The 17638-nt window shown below is 43.3% G+C and overlaps 1 protein-coding gene across 4 annotated transcripts in view; it reads left to right on the top strand.

The window, feature by feature from the left end:
- The window catches only part of pcnx1 (pecanex 1), a 224476-nt gene that overhangs the window by 49878 nt on the left and 156960 nt on the right, over window positions 1-17638 (top strand). For all 4 annotated transcript variants that reach the window (XM_078406252.1, XM_078406253.1, XM_078406250.1 and 1 more), the window contains exon 2: window positions 11863-12071. In XM_078406252.1, coding sequence (XP_078262378.1) covers window positions 11863-12071 — 209 coding nt within the window. The remainder of the gene's footprint in view (window positions 1-11862; window positions 12072-17638) is intronic.

Here is a 17638-nt window from a genome sequence, read left to right as displayed (position 1 = left end):
GTCGGTGTAGGACTGAATTTTCCAAGCAGGTGCTGTGAATAAAATCTATTGGATATCAATAATTATATGTATTTGCCATATTTGCTTTCACATTGCATTTCCTTGGGTAAATGGGTTGAAACTTTTGTGGAGCTTGGTAGGGAGAATGTTATGTGACCCCCCCTGGCTGCTGATGTAGCTTTGTGCCTTTTTTGTAGTTTGGTAAATCCAAGTAGTTTGTCATCAAATACTATAAATTTATTTTAACTTGGACTCTTGGTGGCTACAACATTTTGCTAATTCATATTGAATTCTCATGTATGTTCATTGATGTGTAAGAGATTTGTTGTGGTGCAACAAGGCTGCCTGACAATTTTAATGGAATTTTTTGAAGACTTTGTTTTTGTGAACATAATGGAGGTGATTTATCTGGGCTTTGCGGAAGTTATTTGAAGAAGTGCTGTAAAGTTCCTTACTCTAAGAACTTGTGGTTATGAATGATAAATTAACATGAATAAAAGGGCAACAATAGCAAGAGAATGTAAAATGCTGCCTGACTTGTTGAGTTCCTCCAACACTTTTTTTTCCCCCCTAATACAAAGGTTACTTTGGTTTGGCCAGTGACATTACGGGCAACAGGCACCATAAAGATTAGTGCTTGATTCTCATCAAATTATAATTTCAGTTAATGTTGCAAGTAAAGGAGTAGAACACAATATATCAAGCATGTTGAATAAAGGCTAGGTCAGAAAGTGAACTGTGAAGAGGATAAAGTTTGTCAAGGAGGGTTTGAGTGGATAAGTAGGTGGCAGATACAGTGTCAAGTGAAAAAATGTGTTGTTAGTCATCAGAGCAGGCAGAATAGAGAACAAATTAAATGGTAGGGAACTGCAAAATGTTGAACAGAAATCTGAGTGTTGAAACATGATAAACAGTAAATTGACAGGTAGAGTATGCAATTTGTATATTCTTTGTGCGAGGCCGGAGATAGAAATGTGTATGTGTGTGTTAATTGTATTGTGCGAGGCCGGCGATATATATGTGTATGTGTGTGTTGAACATTAAAGAATAAGAGGTATTTTCATTTGAAATGGTTGAGATTTCAAAAGGCATTGACTAAGGGTGGCGCAGTGGTAGAGTTGTTGCCTACTAGCGCCAGAGATCTAGGTTCGATTCTGACTACGGGTGCTGTATGTACAGAGTTTGCACGGTCTTGTGACTGTGTGGGGTTCCTCTGGGTGCTCCTGTTTCCTCCCACACTCCATAGACAATCAGGTTTATAGCTTATTGGCTTCTATAAATTATAAATTGTCCCTGGTGTGTAGGATAGTGCTGATCAGCGTAAACTCAGGGCCTCTGCACTGTATTTCTAATGTCTAAAGAATAGATGCTGAGAGATTGTTGACGGACTGGAGAGTCTAATACTGGAGGTACAGGCTTAGAAGCAGGGCCAACCTTTTATAGCAAAGTTGTGAGAAATTAATTTACTGGGATTGTAAAATAATTACAAATCTCACCCCAAAAGTACAATGAGTGTTTATTACTTTAGTATACTTGGGGATAACATTGATGAATGGATTTGTAAGGTACTCAAAGATGCTGGGATTAAACAAGATCATAGTGATCAATGTGATCAGCACAGCACATAATCCTCCGACAATTTCGCCACCTACAACGGGATCCCACCACTAGCCACACCTTCCCATCACCTCCTCTTTCCACTTTACCGCAGAGATCATTCCTTCCGCAATTCCCTGGTCAACCTGTCCCTTCCTACCCAAAGCACCCCCTCCCCAGGTACTTTCCCCTGCAACCACAGGAGATGCAACACCTGTCCCTAAACCTCCCCCCATGACTCCATCCAAGGACCCCAAAAGTCTTTTCAGGTGAGGCAGAGGTTCATTTGCACCTCCTTCAAACTCATCTACTGTATCTGCTGTTCCAGGTGTGGACTCCTATCTATCAGTGAGTCCAGGCGGAGGCTCGGTGATCGTTTCGCTGAATGCCTCCGCTCAGTCCGCCTAAACCTACATAATCTCCCGGTTGCTTAACACTTTAACTCCCCCTCACTGACCATTCTGTCCTGGGCCTCCTCCATTGTCGGATTGAATGCATCGCAAATTGGAGGAACAGCACCTTATATTTAGCTTGGGCACCTTATACCCCAGCGGTATGAACATTGACTTCTCTAACTTCAAGTAACCTTTGCTATCCCTCCCTCTCCATTCCTCCCTCTTCCCTGTTCTCCTACCAGCCTGACTATCTCCGACTACATTTTATCTCTTTTTGCTTTGTTGTTACCTTCTCCCAGCCTACAATGGTCTATTCTACATTTTCTTTGATCTACACCCCCTTTGACCTGTTTTCACACCTTGTATATCCTTATCTATGTATCTCCCTCTCCCCTGACATCAGTCTGAAGAAGGGTCTTGACCCGAAACATCACCCATTCCTTCTCCAGAATGCTGCCTGTCCCACTGAGTTACTCCAGCATTTTGTGTCTATCTTGTATTTATGCTTCATTGGTTTCCTACTTTTCCTTCTCTTTGTACACCTGGAAGGTACTATCTGACCTCAATATCCCGTATTTTGCTTTTATATTATATTTCAATCATGGTACCCTTGGCAGAAGAATTTTGTTTGTTCTGAAATTTAATCTGAAATTGAAAATACTAGGCCAACAGATGCATGAAAATCTTCCTGAAGACGGATGGAGTATTCTAGTCATTTAAATAAAGTTGTTATGACCTTTATCTTTAATGGGGAAACTAACAGAAAGGTACTGTATTAATAAAGTATCATCCATTGGGGACTTCATTCTAAAAGAATCTGAAGAATCAAATTGACAAAGGCAGTGTAAATGTGAAGTTCATGGTGTTTTAGAGAGTTTACTAGAGAGCAGCATGTTCTGAGAAACCAACCAGAGCACAGGATAGAGCAGTTTAATAGTTGGTTTTGTTTTAATATTGTCATGTGTGCTGAGTTAAATTGGAAAAACTGCTTTGTAGGCTATCCAGGTAATTCTTGCCATACTTGGGTACAATCAAATCATGCTCAAGTGCTACAAATAGTGCAAAAAGAGGAACGAGACAGTGCACAATAGAGTGTTACAGCTGCAGCGAAAGTGCAGTTAAAGTACAAGAGCCTCAACGAGGCTGTTTGGGCGATGGGGACTATAGCATTCACTAGTTGGATAACCACAAGGAAAAAACTTCTTGAATCTGGAGGTATGTGATTTCAAGCCTTTGTATCTTTTGCCTAATGGGAGAGAGAGGAGGAAATTAATGGGGGTGTAAGTAGTCCTTGATTACATTAGCTGCTTTCCTGAGATAGCATGAAATGTTGATGGGGGTTGATGTGGGAGAGGTTGATTTGTGTGATAGGTTGGACTGTGTGATAGGTTGGACTGTGAAAATGACTGCAGTTTCTTATGGTCTTGGACAAAGCAATTGCCAAACCAAATTGTGATGTATCCTGATAAGATGCTTTCTTTTTTTCGGTAGTGCATCTGTAGAAATTGGTGAGTGCCTTCTGAGGAAGTAGAGACATTGATGTGCATTTTTAATTGTAGCATCAGGGTGGTTGAACGAGGACAAATTGGTATATTTACATCCAGGAATTTGAAGCTGTTGACCATCTGCACTTCAGCATTATTGATGCTGACTGAGTAGGGTGGGGGTTGTAAACCATTTGTTTCCTGAACATTGAGGGAGAGGTTGTTGTCTTTACACAAAGCTATTAGGATCTCCAACTTCTTCCTGTTCTCATCATCATTTGACATCGGGTTTACTATGGCGGTGTCATCTGTAGACTTGTAAACATTGATAGAGCAGATGTTGACCACACTGTTGAGAGGGGACAAGAAGTATAGTAAGGGGCTCCAAACACAGCTTTGCGGGGTTTTGAATTATCGCGGAGGACATATTGTCACCTATCATTATTGATGGTGGTCAATCAAGAAGTTAATGATTCAGTTGTCGAAGGTGGTGCTGAGTCATAGTACCAGGAGTTTGGAGGTGAGTTTGGTTGGACATATGGCATTGTAGGCAGAATTGTAGTCACTGAATTGGAGTCCGATCCTCCTTATCCAGACGTTTTGATTAAAATATTTAAGATGTTGGAGAGTCTTGACGGTGGATGAGGAGAGAGTGTTTTTTTTCTTGTAGGTAAATTGAAAGCTATTTTAAAATAAAATGTCACCCATTTAAAGCAAATAAGACAACATTTTCTTTTGAAATCATGAGTTTTGGACTACCTGAGGAGATAAAAGCAGTTTTTGAATGTTTTTTATGGCAGAGGTAAGCGGATTATTGATAAAATGGGGATAGAAGGTCACAGCAGGGAATACAGAATAGAGGTTACAATTGAATCAGACATGATAATATGAAGTGGTGGAGCAAGCTTGACAGGTGAGGTAATTTACTCCTGCTCCTAATTCGTGCATTCATCGGGGTAACTGGGATTTTGATCGGCCTTGAGGTCCAAACGATGATCTTCTAATGGTTGCAGTCCTCATTTAAACTGCCTGATACCCTTATCAGCCTTATTTTGGTTGCAAATTCTCTTGATGGCAACAGGAAAGCATATCACTTGCCAGGGAGGAGAATAGAAGAGATTTGGCTATGTTGGGTGTTGCAGTATCTGTAGATCGTGTACCTTTGTATGTTTGTATGCTGTTCAATCGTTTTGTTCCCTCCTCTTGGGAGAAACATTTGAAAGATTGCTGTTAAATTTTAATTAGTTTCTATTTTTATATATTAAAATATGTCCTTAAAATATATTAATCAGAAGAGAGCACCTCTTAAGAATTGGGTCTGCAGGTGTCTTTTTAGTGTTTCGAAATGAGGTGCATCAAATGTGTGAAAGTTTGTCTTTTGAGGGAACAAATTTAGGAATCTCATATAACATGGAAACTTGCCCATTGGCCCAACTTGTACATGGCAAACAAGATGGCCCAACTATGCTAATCCGATCTGCCTGCGATTAGTTTGTATCCCTCTAAACCTTCCCTATATATGTACCTATCCAAATGTCTTTTAAATGTTGTTGTTGTACCTTCCTCAACTACCTCCTCTGGCAACCTATTCCATATACCTACCACATTCTATGGAAAATGATGCCCCTCTGGTTTCTTTTAAATCTTTCAACTTTTGCCTTAAATCTGTGTTTTCTGGTTTTTGATTCCCCTACCCCGGGGGGAATAAGACTAAATTTAAACTATGACCCTGATGATTTCAAACATCTTTCATGTGATGCAATAATTCAAGATGGGATCAGTCCTTCAAGATGATGGACAGAGTAAAACCATAGTGCGGTCTTGGCTTACTGACGTTTTGGATGTTCCAATGTCAGCTGCACGAAGTGCCCCAGGGTACATTTCTCATCCAAATTGTTGATATAGTTAACAAACAACAAGGGTTCCAGCTGAGTCACGGGTCTCCAGTCTGAGAAACAACCTTCCACCACCATCTGCTTTCTATCATGAAGCTAATTCTGTACCCAGTTTGTTAGCTCTCCATGCATCCCATGCAATCTGACCTTCCTGATCAGCCTATCATGTGGAACTTTATCGAAGGCCTTGCTGAAGTCTGCATAGACTATGTCTACGGTTCTACCCTCGTCAAATGTTTTGGTTAGTTCTTAAAAAACAAATCAAATTTGTGAGGCACTATCCCACACAAAGAACCGGGCTGACTCTCCCTTAAAAACCTGTGTCTTTCCAAATATTGTATCTCTCAGAATCCTCTCCAGTAACATTCCTCCTACAGATATTGGGCTTACTGGTCGATAGTTCCCTGTTTCTTGCTTGCAGAATGTTTTAAATAGGCGCCCAACATTCATCTCCCTCCAGTTGTCCGGCACCTCACCAGTTTCTAATGATTCATATGCCTCAGCCAGGACTTCCTTCATCTCTTCTTTAGCTTCCTTAGAAGCTGTCCTTGGATGGCCTGGGAGATTTCTGTACCTTTGTATGTCTTATTTTCATTGCCAATATGTCTTCATAGATGTAGGCTTATACATCTTTGGACTGTGGGAGGAAACCGGAGCACCCCGAAAAAACCAACATGGTCACAAGGGTAATGTGAAAACTCCATACAGAGAATACCCGTAGTCCGTATCGAACCAGGGTATTTGGAGCTGTAAGGCAGTGACTCTCCTGCTGCAGCACAGTGCCGCCCAATTTGTTGGGCCTCACTCTGACAGTGGAGGTGACCCAGGACAGAAGAGTCAGTATGGTAATGGGAGGGGGAGTTAAAGTGTTTAGCAACAGGGAGATCATGTAGGTCTAGGCAGACTGAGCAGAGGTGTTCAATGAAACGATTGCTGAGCACTGTATCTGTAACACCCTCCTACATTTTGTGTTTATCTTTGGTGTAAACCAGCATCTGCAGTTCCCTCCTACCCAATATCCCTTCTTGTCCTTGGAGCCAAACAATCTATCGGTCTTTGCCTTGAATGTACTTGAAAACTGAAAGATCATTGGTTTTAGAAAAGGCAATACCAAAGATACACAATCTTTGATAAAAAATATTTTTTCTTCCCCTCAAATGATGACCCTTATTTCCTGAGACATTGCCTCCCAATCCCTTTTGAGACTGAAAAGCCAGAAGAGAAACTTCTCAAAATACCATGCTGGGACCACAAACATTGATACTTTTCAATAATGGTACCCTTCATTTTACCAATTGTTTTGGATTATAGAGCCAATTAATGGCAAGGCGTTCGATAGTCTTGTAGAACAGAGAGATCCAGGGGTATAAGTGTGCAGTTATAGTTCTTTGAAAGTGGATTAACCATCAACATAGATGCATCCCTGAAGACTGTCTGCAGGTAAAGGTACATTGGGCAAATGGGATGGTTTTAAAAGTGAGAGGAGATCAGGCGCACAACGGGTCCTATTAGAGTGAAGGGCAAACCTGGGTAGTCATTCCCTTGCTTTACTCTCTATACCCATGACCGTGCAGCCAGACACAGTAACATCTTTAAAATCGCAGACAATGCCGCCGTTGTTGGATGAATAGTGTGTAATGACGAATCTGAGTACAGGAGAGAAATTGAAATACTGATTTAATGATGCCAGAACAATAATCTTGCTCAATGACAGCAAAATCAAAGAACTGATTGTTGAATTCAGGAGGGGATAGCCAAGGATCCACAAACCTAACTTCATCAATGGTTTAACGGTGGAGAGAGTCAACAACTTCAAGTTCCTAGGCTTGCATATCTCTATCCATAGATCTGTCTTTGGCCCAGAAAATTGATGCAATCACAAAGAAAGCTCATCAACACTTCTTCCTTAGAAGATTGAAGAGATTTGGTATGTCGACGAATACTCTATCGAACCTCTGTCAGTGTTAGGCCTGGTTTGACAATTCAAACACCCAGAAATGTCGAAGACCACAGAGAGTGGTCGACATTGCCCAATCTAACCCAGGTACTGACCTTCCCCACCATCGAAAGGATCTGCAGGAAGTGCTGTTTCAAAAAAGCAGCCCATATCATCAAAGACGATACAAAATTCTAGCCTCCCTTCAAGCTCCTATTAAATCTTTCCCTTCTCACCATGAACCTCTGCTCTCAAACTCTTGATTCCCCTTCCCTGAGAAAAAGATTATGGGCATTCACCCTATTAATTCCCCTCATGATTTTATACTATAAAGTCAATCTCATCCTCTAGCGCTCAAAGGAACAAAGCCTGCTCAATCTCTCCCAGTAGCACAGCCCCTCGTGTCCTTACTCATTTCCCTTGAATTCTTTAGATTCTCCCTAAACATGTGCCAGAGCCATCACATGCCTTCTTTTTCTCCTCCTGATCTCCTTCATAACTATGCTCCTCAATCCCCTACACTGCTCCAGGGATACAGTTGATCCCAGCTGCCTATACTTGGCCCATGGTCCCTCTTTTTTTCTTGGTCTCGAGAATTTAATTGTTATATATTTAAAAACCGATCAATGAAATTCTTACTTGCAGCAACAGCACAACAGTTTTGTAAAGACAGTACTTAATAGATAATATAACAAACAAAAAAAAGTACAAAACAAACTTAAAATAGTGCGAAAACAAAGTCCTAACTTCCAAGTGCAACAATGGCAATTTGTAGATTGGAGTTTAGTTGGAATTTGGAGGGTTCAATAGCCTGTTGATGGTTGTTGGGAGAAATGTATTCACAAAATGCTGGAGTAACTAGAAAGATTGGAGAAAGCTGTTCCTGAAACTTGACATTGCAGTTTTCAGACTCCTGTACCACCTTCCCGATGGCAGGAGTGAAATAAGAGCATGACTTATTGGGGAAAATGCTAGTCAGTTATTAAAGATGTGATAGCATCACATTTGGAAAGTGGTGAAATCATCGGACAACGTCAGCAAGGATTTCAGAAAGGCAAATCATGCCTGACGAATCTTATAGAATTTTTCGAGGATGTAACTAGTAGAGTGGATAAGGGAGAACCAGTCGATGTGTTATATCTGGACTTTCAGAAGGCCTTCGACAAGGTCCCACATAGGAGATTGGGGTACAAACTTAAAGCACACGGTATTGGGGGTTCAGTGTTGAGGTGGATAGATAATTGGTTGGCGGACAGGAAGCAAAGAGTAGGAATAAACGGGTCCTTTTCGGAATGGCAGGCAGTGACTAGTGGGGTACCGCAAGGCTCAGTGCTGAGACCCCAGTTATTTACAATATATATTAATGATTTGGACGAGGGAATTGAATGCAATATCTCTAAGTTTGCGGATGACACGAAGCTGGGTGGCAGTGTTAGCTGCGAGGAGGATGCTAGGAGGCTGCAGAGTGACTTGGATAGATTAGGAGAGTGGGCAAATGCATGGTAGATGCAATATAATGTGGATAAATGTGAGGTTATCCACTTTGGCGGCAAGAACAGGAAAGCAGAGTATTACCTGAATGGTGGCCAATTAGGAAAAGGGGAGATGCAACGTGACCTGGGTGTCATGGTGCACCAGTCATTGAAAGCAAGCGTGCAGGTGCAGCAGGCAGTGAAGAAAGCGAATGGTATGTTAGCATTCATAGCAAGAGGATTTGAGTATAGGAGCAGGGAGGTTCTGCTGCAGTTGTACAGGGCCTTGGTGAGACCGCACCTGGAGTATTGTGTACAGTTTTGGTCTCCTTATCTGAGGAAAGACATTCTAGCCTTGGAGGGAGTACAGAGAAGGTTCACCAGATTGATCCCTGGGATGGCAGGACTTTCATACGAAGAAAGACTGGATAGACTAGGCTTATACTCGCTGGAATTTAGAAGACTGAGGGGGGATCTTATTGAAACATAAAATTCTTAAGGGGTTGGAGAGGCTAGATGTGGGAAGATTGTTCCCGATGTTGGGGAAGTCCAGAACCAGGGGTCACAGCTTAAGGATAAGGGGGAAGCCTTTTAGGACCGAGATGAGAAAACATTTCTTCACAGAGAGTGGTGAGTCTGTGGAATTCTCTGCCACAGAAGGTAGTTGAGGCCAGTTCATTGGCTATATTTAAGAGGGAGTTAGATGTGGCACTTGTGGCTAAAGGGATCAGGGGTATGGAGAGAAGGCAGGTACAGGTTACTGAGCTGGTTGATCAGCCATGATCATATTGAATGGCGGTGCAGGCTCGAAGGGCTGAATGGCTACTCCTGCACCTATTTTCTATGTTTCTATGACCAGGTTTTTGATAAAGCTGGCTGCCTTTTTAAGGCAGCTCCTCTTGGAAATCCCTTTGATGGTGGGGAGGTCAACTGTTGGACCTGATGAACAATTATCAAAGTGTTCACCACTTTGTAATCTCCTTAGTTTCTGGGCATTCGGGTTACTGAACTGGGCCGTGATGCAACCAGTCAACATGCTCTCTGCTGTACACTTGTAGAAATTCAAGAGAGTATTCGTCAACCTACCAAATCTGCTAAGGAAGTAGCGGTGTTGATGGGCTTTCTTTATGATTCATTAATATGCTCGGTCAGATTTTCAGAGATATGCAGGGCCAGGATATCTCGAGGTTATTGTCTCTCCACCACCGACTCATTGATGAAGATAAGTTTGTAGTTTCTTGGCCTCCCTCTTCTCTCAGCTGTGACTTTGTGGTGTTTGCCAAAGTCTCACTGCTTAGTGTTCTGCTTTTCACTGCCCCCTATTTCCACCTATACTGTTGCTGATGCTTTTTTTCTGCAGGTCGTGCCACTGTGCCTGAACAGCAGTAAGATGTATAATTTGTATGTACATTTTGAAACTCGTATGCAACAGTCATCAAACAAAATGTGCTGGTAATTTCTGCTTGTTTGCCATAAATTGGCAGCATGGAATAAATCAGTAAAAACATATTTTTTTCCACGTATTATTGGGATTTTATTATGATGGTTAAAAGTGAAAGAAAGAAGTCCTGTCTACCCCAACAATCAGATTTTTAGAACAATTTTATCATTTCATAGTCTTTCTTTGATGATCAAAGCTGTGTATCAGAAGCAAGTGATTTCTTGTTATGGGGTGATTTCCATTTTTTTCATTTTAATGTTGCTTGTGTGATGTTTCTGCTCGTACTATTTGATACCAATTTAAACTGGGTGAATAGAAGGAAATTAGTAAGAAATGACTTGAATAACTAATGGAAATGACTTAAATGTGTGTTAAGATAGTGAAAGATGAAGCAATAGGCCCAAGAGAGCAGATCATTGCTGGATAATTTTAAGTGCAATTTATAAGAAGCATTCAGTTTGTCATTTGCTATGAAAGTTTAGAGCAGAGGTGTAAGGTGAGAGGGAAGTAGCTGCCAGAGAAAGTGATCGAGGTAGGAACAGTCAGAACATTATTTTTCATCTGGAATGAGCAAGACTTGGAGGGATGTGGAATTATTGCAAGGAAGTGTGATTAGTATTGGCAGGCATGATGGTCAGCATGGATATGGTGAGCCGAAAGGTATGTTTCTAAGCTACGCAATGCCATGATATATATCTTGTCTTCATATTATGAATTATTTGACTATGTTATTAAATAGCACAAACATAGGAGAATAATACTCTGAAATTAAATGTGATTTAATTATCTATTGTTGTTATTTGTCTTTCATCAAGACTGTTTTTAGATATCGTCACAGTTTATATTTAGATGTGCAATCAATACAACAAGCTTAAGTATTATATAAATACATAAATATTATAAACAAAATTGTTCACAAGAAATTTAGTACGCCTGTACTAAATGTCTCTTGCTCCTGATATTTTAGACTTTGTACCAGATTTTCTACTGTGGCAATATAATTTGTCCTGAGCATTTGGAATCCACAAAGAATAATTTGGAAAATCAAAAGAATATTGTCCAATGAATTGTATGGACGTAATGATAGGAAATTTTGTTTATAAGAAGTCAAGTAGTAAGAACAAATAATGTCCAAAATCTAGAATATGGAAAGATAATATGAATATTATTCTAGACGGCCTTCAGAGCTGATGATCTTATGTTGGCCGTAAAAACACATCTTGGTTTCAGAATCTTCCTCATCGAGGTTGATTTTTGAATAGCAGTAGAATCTGTGTTGTCTTCAGATTCCCATCATACAGAATAAGTACATGAGTACGGTGAGTTTGCTGATGATGCATTAGATTGTCCATTTATTTTTTGAGTGCAGATATTTAATCACAGCTTCTGTTATGGCGAACAAAAGGGCAAATGGTCGAAAATAACCTTTTTTTTTTTTATAGGTAGTTGGGTAAAAAGATGGTGGCTCTGCACTTGCCGTCTGCAATCCTTTGACAGAATTATGTTGGTGATACTTTGTACATTTAAAAATAAAACTAAGGAAATCAGATGATCAGAGGCAATCAGTGGACAAATTTATGTTAAATATTCACCCAACAATGCTTGGCCTCTTGACATTTAGTATGCATTTTCTCTTCTTGCAGGCCCTTCCTTCAAGCATGATCATAGTTGGAAGCTACAGTGCTGTTATAGCAGCTGTATTTATTGTACTTAAAGCAGTGAACTATCGATTGCACCGCACACTGGATGAAGGGGAAATAGTGAATCGGAGCAACAGTGAGATAACTGAAAGAAATGCAAAAACTGAACAGCAAGATGGACCCTCTAAAAGAAATAACAGCAGTGGATCAGGGTGAGTGAGTGTCAAAACATATGCTTGATTCAAAACTGCAACTTTTTAAATATATGCTCTTGGTTGCAGTTAATATTTGCTTTTGGCTACAACTCTGCTCAAAAGTTGGCTATCATTTGACTCATTAAAAATAAGATTTTACTGAAAAGTAAAATAGGTTTTGTGCCAGTTGACCAGAGTTTTAATTATGCATGGTTATTTATCTTTATTAACGGTTCAGCAAAAATCGGTCTTAAGACTTTTAATGGTATTTTGTGTGTACATAAAAGTTCAAATCAAATTGTTGAAACATTTTTTTAATACCAGGTTCATGACTTAAATTATTTTATCAAATCACATATATATTCATATTGTCCAGTGTTATTTATGTGACCCATTTATCAAAATAAACCCACCAAATAGAAAGAAGTGAATCTTTCAGAAGATTGCAACACAAGTTTTAAATGCAGAAAAGTTATGGGGATGATCTGATGTGTGTGTGATGTGAATTGTTTCAGGAGTTGTGGAAGTGGTGGAGAATCGTGTGACTTTTTCTGGATTATTTCTTACAGATGACATAAAATTAAAAAAGATATATATAACTTTGTTGACTAAGTTAACTATGCTGACTATGCTGTTTGTCTATTCTGTGTAGCAGCAAAATGCATGTTGAATTTCTCAGTAATCTAAGTGTTGAATATACTTAGAACACTGGTGTTACGTGACTTGACCTGCCGTGTAGGTGGCAGGTTTATGTGGTGACAAAAAATATTGATGTTCATCTCCTTTTGGATGTTACACAACATCTCTCAGTCAATTAATTTTGAAGTGTAATCATTATAGTTGTGGGGTCAGATTCCAAATGGAGCATATAGTTTTCTTGATCTTCTTAGACCCCCCTCGGTCATGGCTGATCATGGGTGATGCATCCTAGTTGGCTGCTTGCTCCACACCTCGGCTAGAGCAGCATCGCTTGTGGCTGAAGAGACCAATGCGGGAGTGACAGTCTCTGTAGCAAAGGTCACATTTGTGTGTGGTCTCTGGTCTGTTGAAGTTGCTGCGCTCCTTTCTGTGTGCCCGCTTGTTTGCCGCTGTGTTCATCAGTTTCTCTTCCCCCGTTTTGAGATGTTGGTTCAAGGTACCTCTCCACCTCGTGCGGTCAGCTGCAAGGCTCTCCCAGGACTCCACATCGATGTCGAGCGGCTTCAAATATCTTGCAGACATCCTTGTAACGTAGCTGGGGGCGGCCGATGGATCTCCCCCCAGATGTCAGTTCTCCATAGAGGATGTCTTTTGCAATATGGCCATCCTCCATGCGGTGGACATGGCCCTGCCACCGCAGTCTGCGCTGCCTGAGTAGAGTGTACACACTTGGAAGGCCTGCGCGAGACAGAATCTCAGCTTTGGACACTCTGTCTTGCCAGGATATATCCAGGATACGTCGGATGCTTCTAAGGTGGAAGATGTTGAATCTTCTCTCAAGTCTGGCATATGTAGTCCATGCCTCACTGCTGTATAGCAGCGTGCTGTTGACACAGGCGTTGTAGACTGCTATCTTTGTCTTCACTGTCAGCTTTGGGTTGGTCCACACTCGAGTTGTGAGGCGAGCAAGAGTTGTAGCTGCCTTCTCGATCCCCTTGTCAATCTCTTTGTCCAAGGAGAGGTTTTTCATATTATTTATTTATTTTCCATATTTCAGATACAGCGCGGAAACAGGCCTTTTCGGCCCACCAAGTCCGCGCTGCCCAGCGATCCCCGCACATTAACACTATCCTACACACACTAGGGACAATTTTTTACATTTACCCAGTCAATTAACCTACATACCTGTACGTCTTTGGAGTGTGGGAGGAAACCGAAGATCTCAGAGAAAACCCACGCAGGTCACGGGGAGAACGTACAAACTCTTTACAGTACAGCACCCGTAGTCAGGATCGAACCTGAGTCTCCGGCGCTGCATTCGCTGTAAGGCAGTAACTCTACCGTTGCTCCACCGTGCCGCTGTGGCAACAGCGGTTGTCGGTGATGGTGGAGCTGAGGTACATGAACTGATGGACGGCATCGATTTCGTAGTTGTTGATGGTGATCACAGGCGGTGCCTCTGCATCCTGCCCTAGGTAGTTCGTCTTCTTCAGGCTGATGGTCAGCCCGAAGTCTTTGCAAGCCAATAGAAGCGATCCATCAGTGACTGTAGTTCCTGCTGGGTGTGGGACACAACTGCTGCGTCATCGGCGATCAACATATCTCTGATGAGAGCTTCACATACTTTTGTCTTGGCTCTGAGGCAGGTGAGGTTGAAGTGCCTGCCATCTAATCCATTACGCAGGTAGATCCCCTCTGTTGCAGTGTCGAAGGCATGTTTCAGGAGCAGAGTGAAGAAAATCCCAAAGAGTGTGGGAGCGAGGACGCAGCCTTGTTTGACGCCACTGCGGATGACGAAGGGCTCCGAGAAACTGCCATTGAACTGCACTGTCCCCTTCGTGTTGATGTGGAAGGATTCTATGATGCCCTGCAGTTTTGGAGGGCAGCCTATCTTTGGGAGAGCCTTGAATAGGTCATCTCTGTTGATGAAGTCGAAAGCCTTGGTGAGGTCAATGATAGCAGCATACAGGGGCATCCGCTGTTCTCTGCACTTCTCTTGGAGCTGGCGAAGGGAGAAGACCATGTTTACTGTTGACCTTCCAGCTCGGAAACCGCACTGTGACTCTGGGTAGACACGTTCTGCCAGCTTCTGTAGGCGGATCAAGATGACCCGAGCATAGACCTTGCTGACGATTTTGAGGAGGGAGATGCCTCTGTAGTTGTTGCAGTCGCTTCTCTCTCCCTTGTTGTTGTAGAGGGTAATGATCGTGGCATCCCTCATGACCTGCGGTACAGCTCCTTTTTGCCAGCACTGGCAGAGGACTTCATTCAAAGGAAGCAGTAAGGTAGTCTTGCAGTGCTTGATCAGGTCAGGGGGAATCCCGTCGCTGCCTGGGGCCTTGCCTGAGGCCAGGCTGTCAATGGCCTTGCTGAGCTCTTCTACCGTCAGCTCTCCATCTAACTCATCCATGGTCGGCAGGCACTCGATGGCGTCAAGGGCTGAGGGGGATATAGTGTTCTCTATGGAGTAGAGGTCAGAGTAGTGTTCCACCCATCTCTCCATCTGCTGGCATTCGTCTATGATTACTTCCCCAGTGCAGGATTTCAGGGGGGCTGTCTTGCTCTGGACTGATCCTAATGCCTTCTTAATGCCATTGCACATTCCCCTGATGTTCTCTGTTATGGCGGCCATCTAGATGTCCTCACTAAGCTGTGTCCAGTACTCATTGGCGCAATGCCTGGTAGTCTGCTGAGCCTTGCTCCTGACAGCCCTGAGGATCTGCAGTTTCTTCTTGTTGGCTTGTACTCGGCTAGGACGGCACGCTTGGCTTCGATGACGGGAGTCATCTCGGTCGACTTGGCTACAAATCCGTCGTGTGTCTTCAAGATCTTCCCAAAGCTAGGCAAGGCTGTGCGGTGCATGGTGTCCCGCAGAGTTTCCCACTTCTCTGTTGCAGAATCTCCAGGACATGAGGTGTCAAGTTCTATCTCAAAAGCCTCTGCAAACTGTTGCACAAGGTCTGGATGGGGTATCTTGCTGACATCCATGCGGGGTTTCCCCTGCTTCTTGGTACGGTAGAACCTCTTTGGTTGCAGCCTGATCGTACAACACACCAAGGAGTGGTCTGTGTCGCAGTCCACACTGTGGTAGGAGCGTGTGTGGAGAACGTTCTTGCTGGCCTGACTAGGATCAGATCAAGTTGATACCAATGTTTTGAGCGTGGGTGTCTCCAGGAAACCTTGTGCTGGGGCTTTGTCTGGAAGTACGAGTTGGCGATGCACAGGTCGTGGTAAGTGCACAACTCGAGCAGTCGCTGTCCGTTCTCATTCATTTTGCCCACACCAAACTGCCCAAGGCAGGAAGACCACGGTTCGTGATCTGCGCCCACTCTGGCGTTGAGGTCAACAAGTTCTTCCTTGCTGGGGATGCTGCTAATGAAGGATGCGAGGTTCTCATAGAACACGTCCTTTGTGTCTGATGTGGAGAACAGTGTCGGGGCATACATGCTGACCAGGGTGACTGGGCCTGCAGTGGTGATGATGCGGAGAGTCAGGAGACACTCTGAGCCATTTCTGCCTGGTTCCACCGTGTTCAGCAGCCTATTCCTTACTGCAAAGCCTACTCTGTGCTCTCTGGGCTCGTCAGAGTCCTTCCCCTGCCAGTAGAACATGTAGTCTCTCTCCTTCTACGTTGAGTCTCTTGAGCTCATTTATGACGGTTGTTTTCTTGGAATCGCTGATATCCTGTGGATTTTCAGAGAGGCCGGTCATCATTGTCCAGACATTCCAAGTTCCCAGTTTTAGAGCTGGTCTCTTTAGATGTGTTCTTATGTTGGCAGGTGCGATGGTTGCGATCTGCTGTTCGGATGGTTCCTGATCCCCATGCACCCAGTGAGGATAGCAGACCATGGCGGGACAGCACCTTATTGGCTGGGGGCTGCCTAGGCAGGTGGTAGCTGTCCAGTGACATCTGAAAATCCCCCCCACCTTCGGGAGCACCCCTGGCGCCTCGCTTTACGCCAATCTAGCGATGACATAACTGGTAACTGTTACTCCCCGTGTTGTATCGACGCCGCAGGCGAAGCTGGAGTGTCCTCTCCAGGTTGTAGGTGTAGGTCTTTAGTGACGTGTGGTCGGATGCATATGAAGGGCAGACTGTTGCCCATGCAGCACGTCTCCCTCTCCACGTCGCTGATCGATCCAAAGGAACAGCAGAGGCGTTACAGTTTGGCGCCAGCGCCGTCGCAGGAGCTGCCAGAACGAGGTTGTAGACCACGACGAACTGCCTTAGGGGCTCCGACTCTGGATTTTTCTTGAGGTTTACTCCTGGAGCCTTTTCCATGACTGGATATGGCCACAAGGCAGTGGAGGTTTTAGATCAAAACCTTTCTTGATAGTGATGTGATAAATAGCGGCATTGGTTGACATTTAAATGTTTAACAGGATAAGAACTATTCTCCACTTCTAAAAGTGCCATCGGATGCTTTAGGTTGAAAAGGCTATAAACAATTTATTCACAAAATGCTGGAGTAACTCAGCAGGTCAGGCAGCATCTCGGGAGAGAAGGAACGGGTGACGTTTCGGGTCGAGACCCTTCTTCAGACTGATGTCGGGGGCGGGACAAAGGAAGGATATAGGTGGAGACAGGAAGATAGAGGGAGATCTGGGAAGGAGGAGGGGAAGGGAGGGACAGGAGCTATCTGAAGTTGGAGAAGTCGACGTTCATACCACCGGGCTGCAAACTGCCCAGGCGAAATATGAGGTGCTGCTCCTCCAATTTCCGGCGGGCCTCACTACGGCACTGGAGGAGGCCCATGACAGAGGTGTCAGACTGGGAATGGGAGGGGGAGTTAAAGTGCTTGGCCACCGGGAGATCAGTTTTGTTAATGCGGACCGAGCGCAGGTGTTCAGCGAAGCAATCGCCGAGCCTGCGCTTGGTTTCGCCGATATAAATAAGTTGACATCTGGAGCAGCGGATGCAATAGATGAGGTTGGAGGAGGTGCAG

The sequence above is a fragment of the Rhinoraja longicauda genome, chromosome 10 (genome assembly GCF_053455715.1).
Source record: "Rhinoraja longicauda isolate Sanriku21f chromosome 10, sRhiLon1.1, whole genome shotgun sequence".
Classification (NCBI taxonomy): domain Eukaryota; kingdom Metazoa; phylum Chordata; class Chondrichthyes; order Rajiformes; family Arhynchobatidae; genus Rhinoraja; species Rhinoraja longicauda.
The sequence above is the reverse complement of the archived record's forward strand: the minus strand, read 5'-3'. Positions and strand labels throughout refer to the sequence as shown.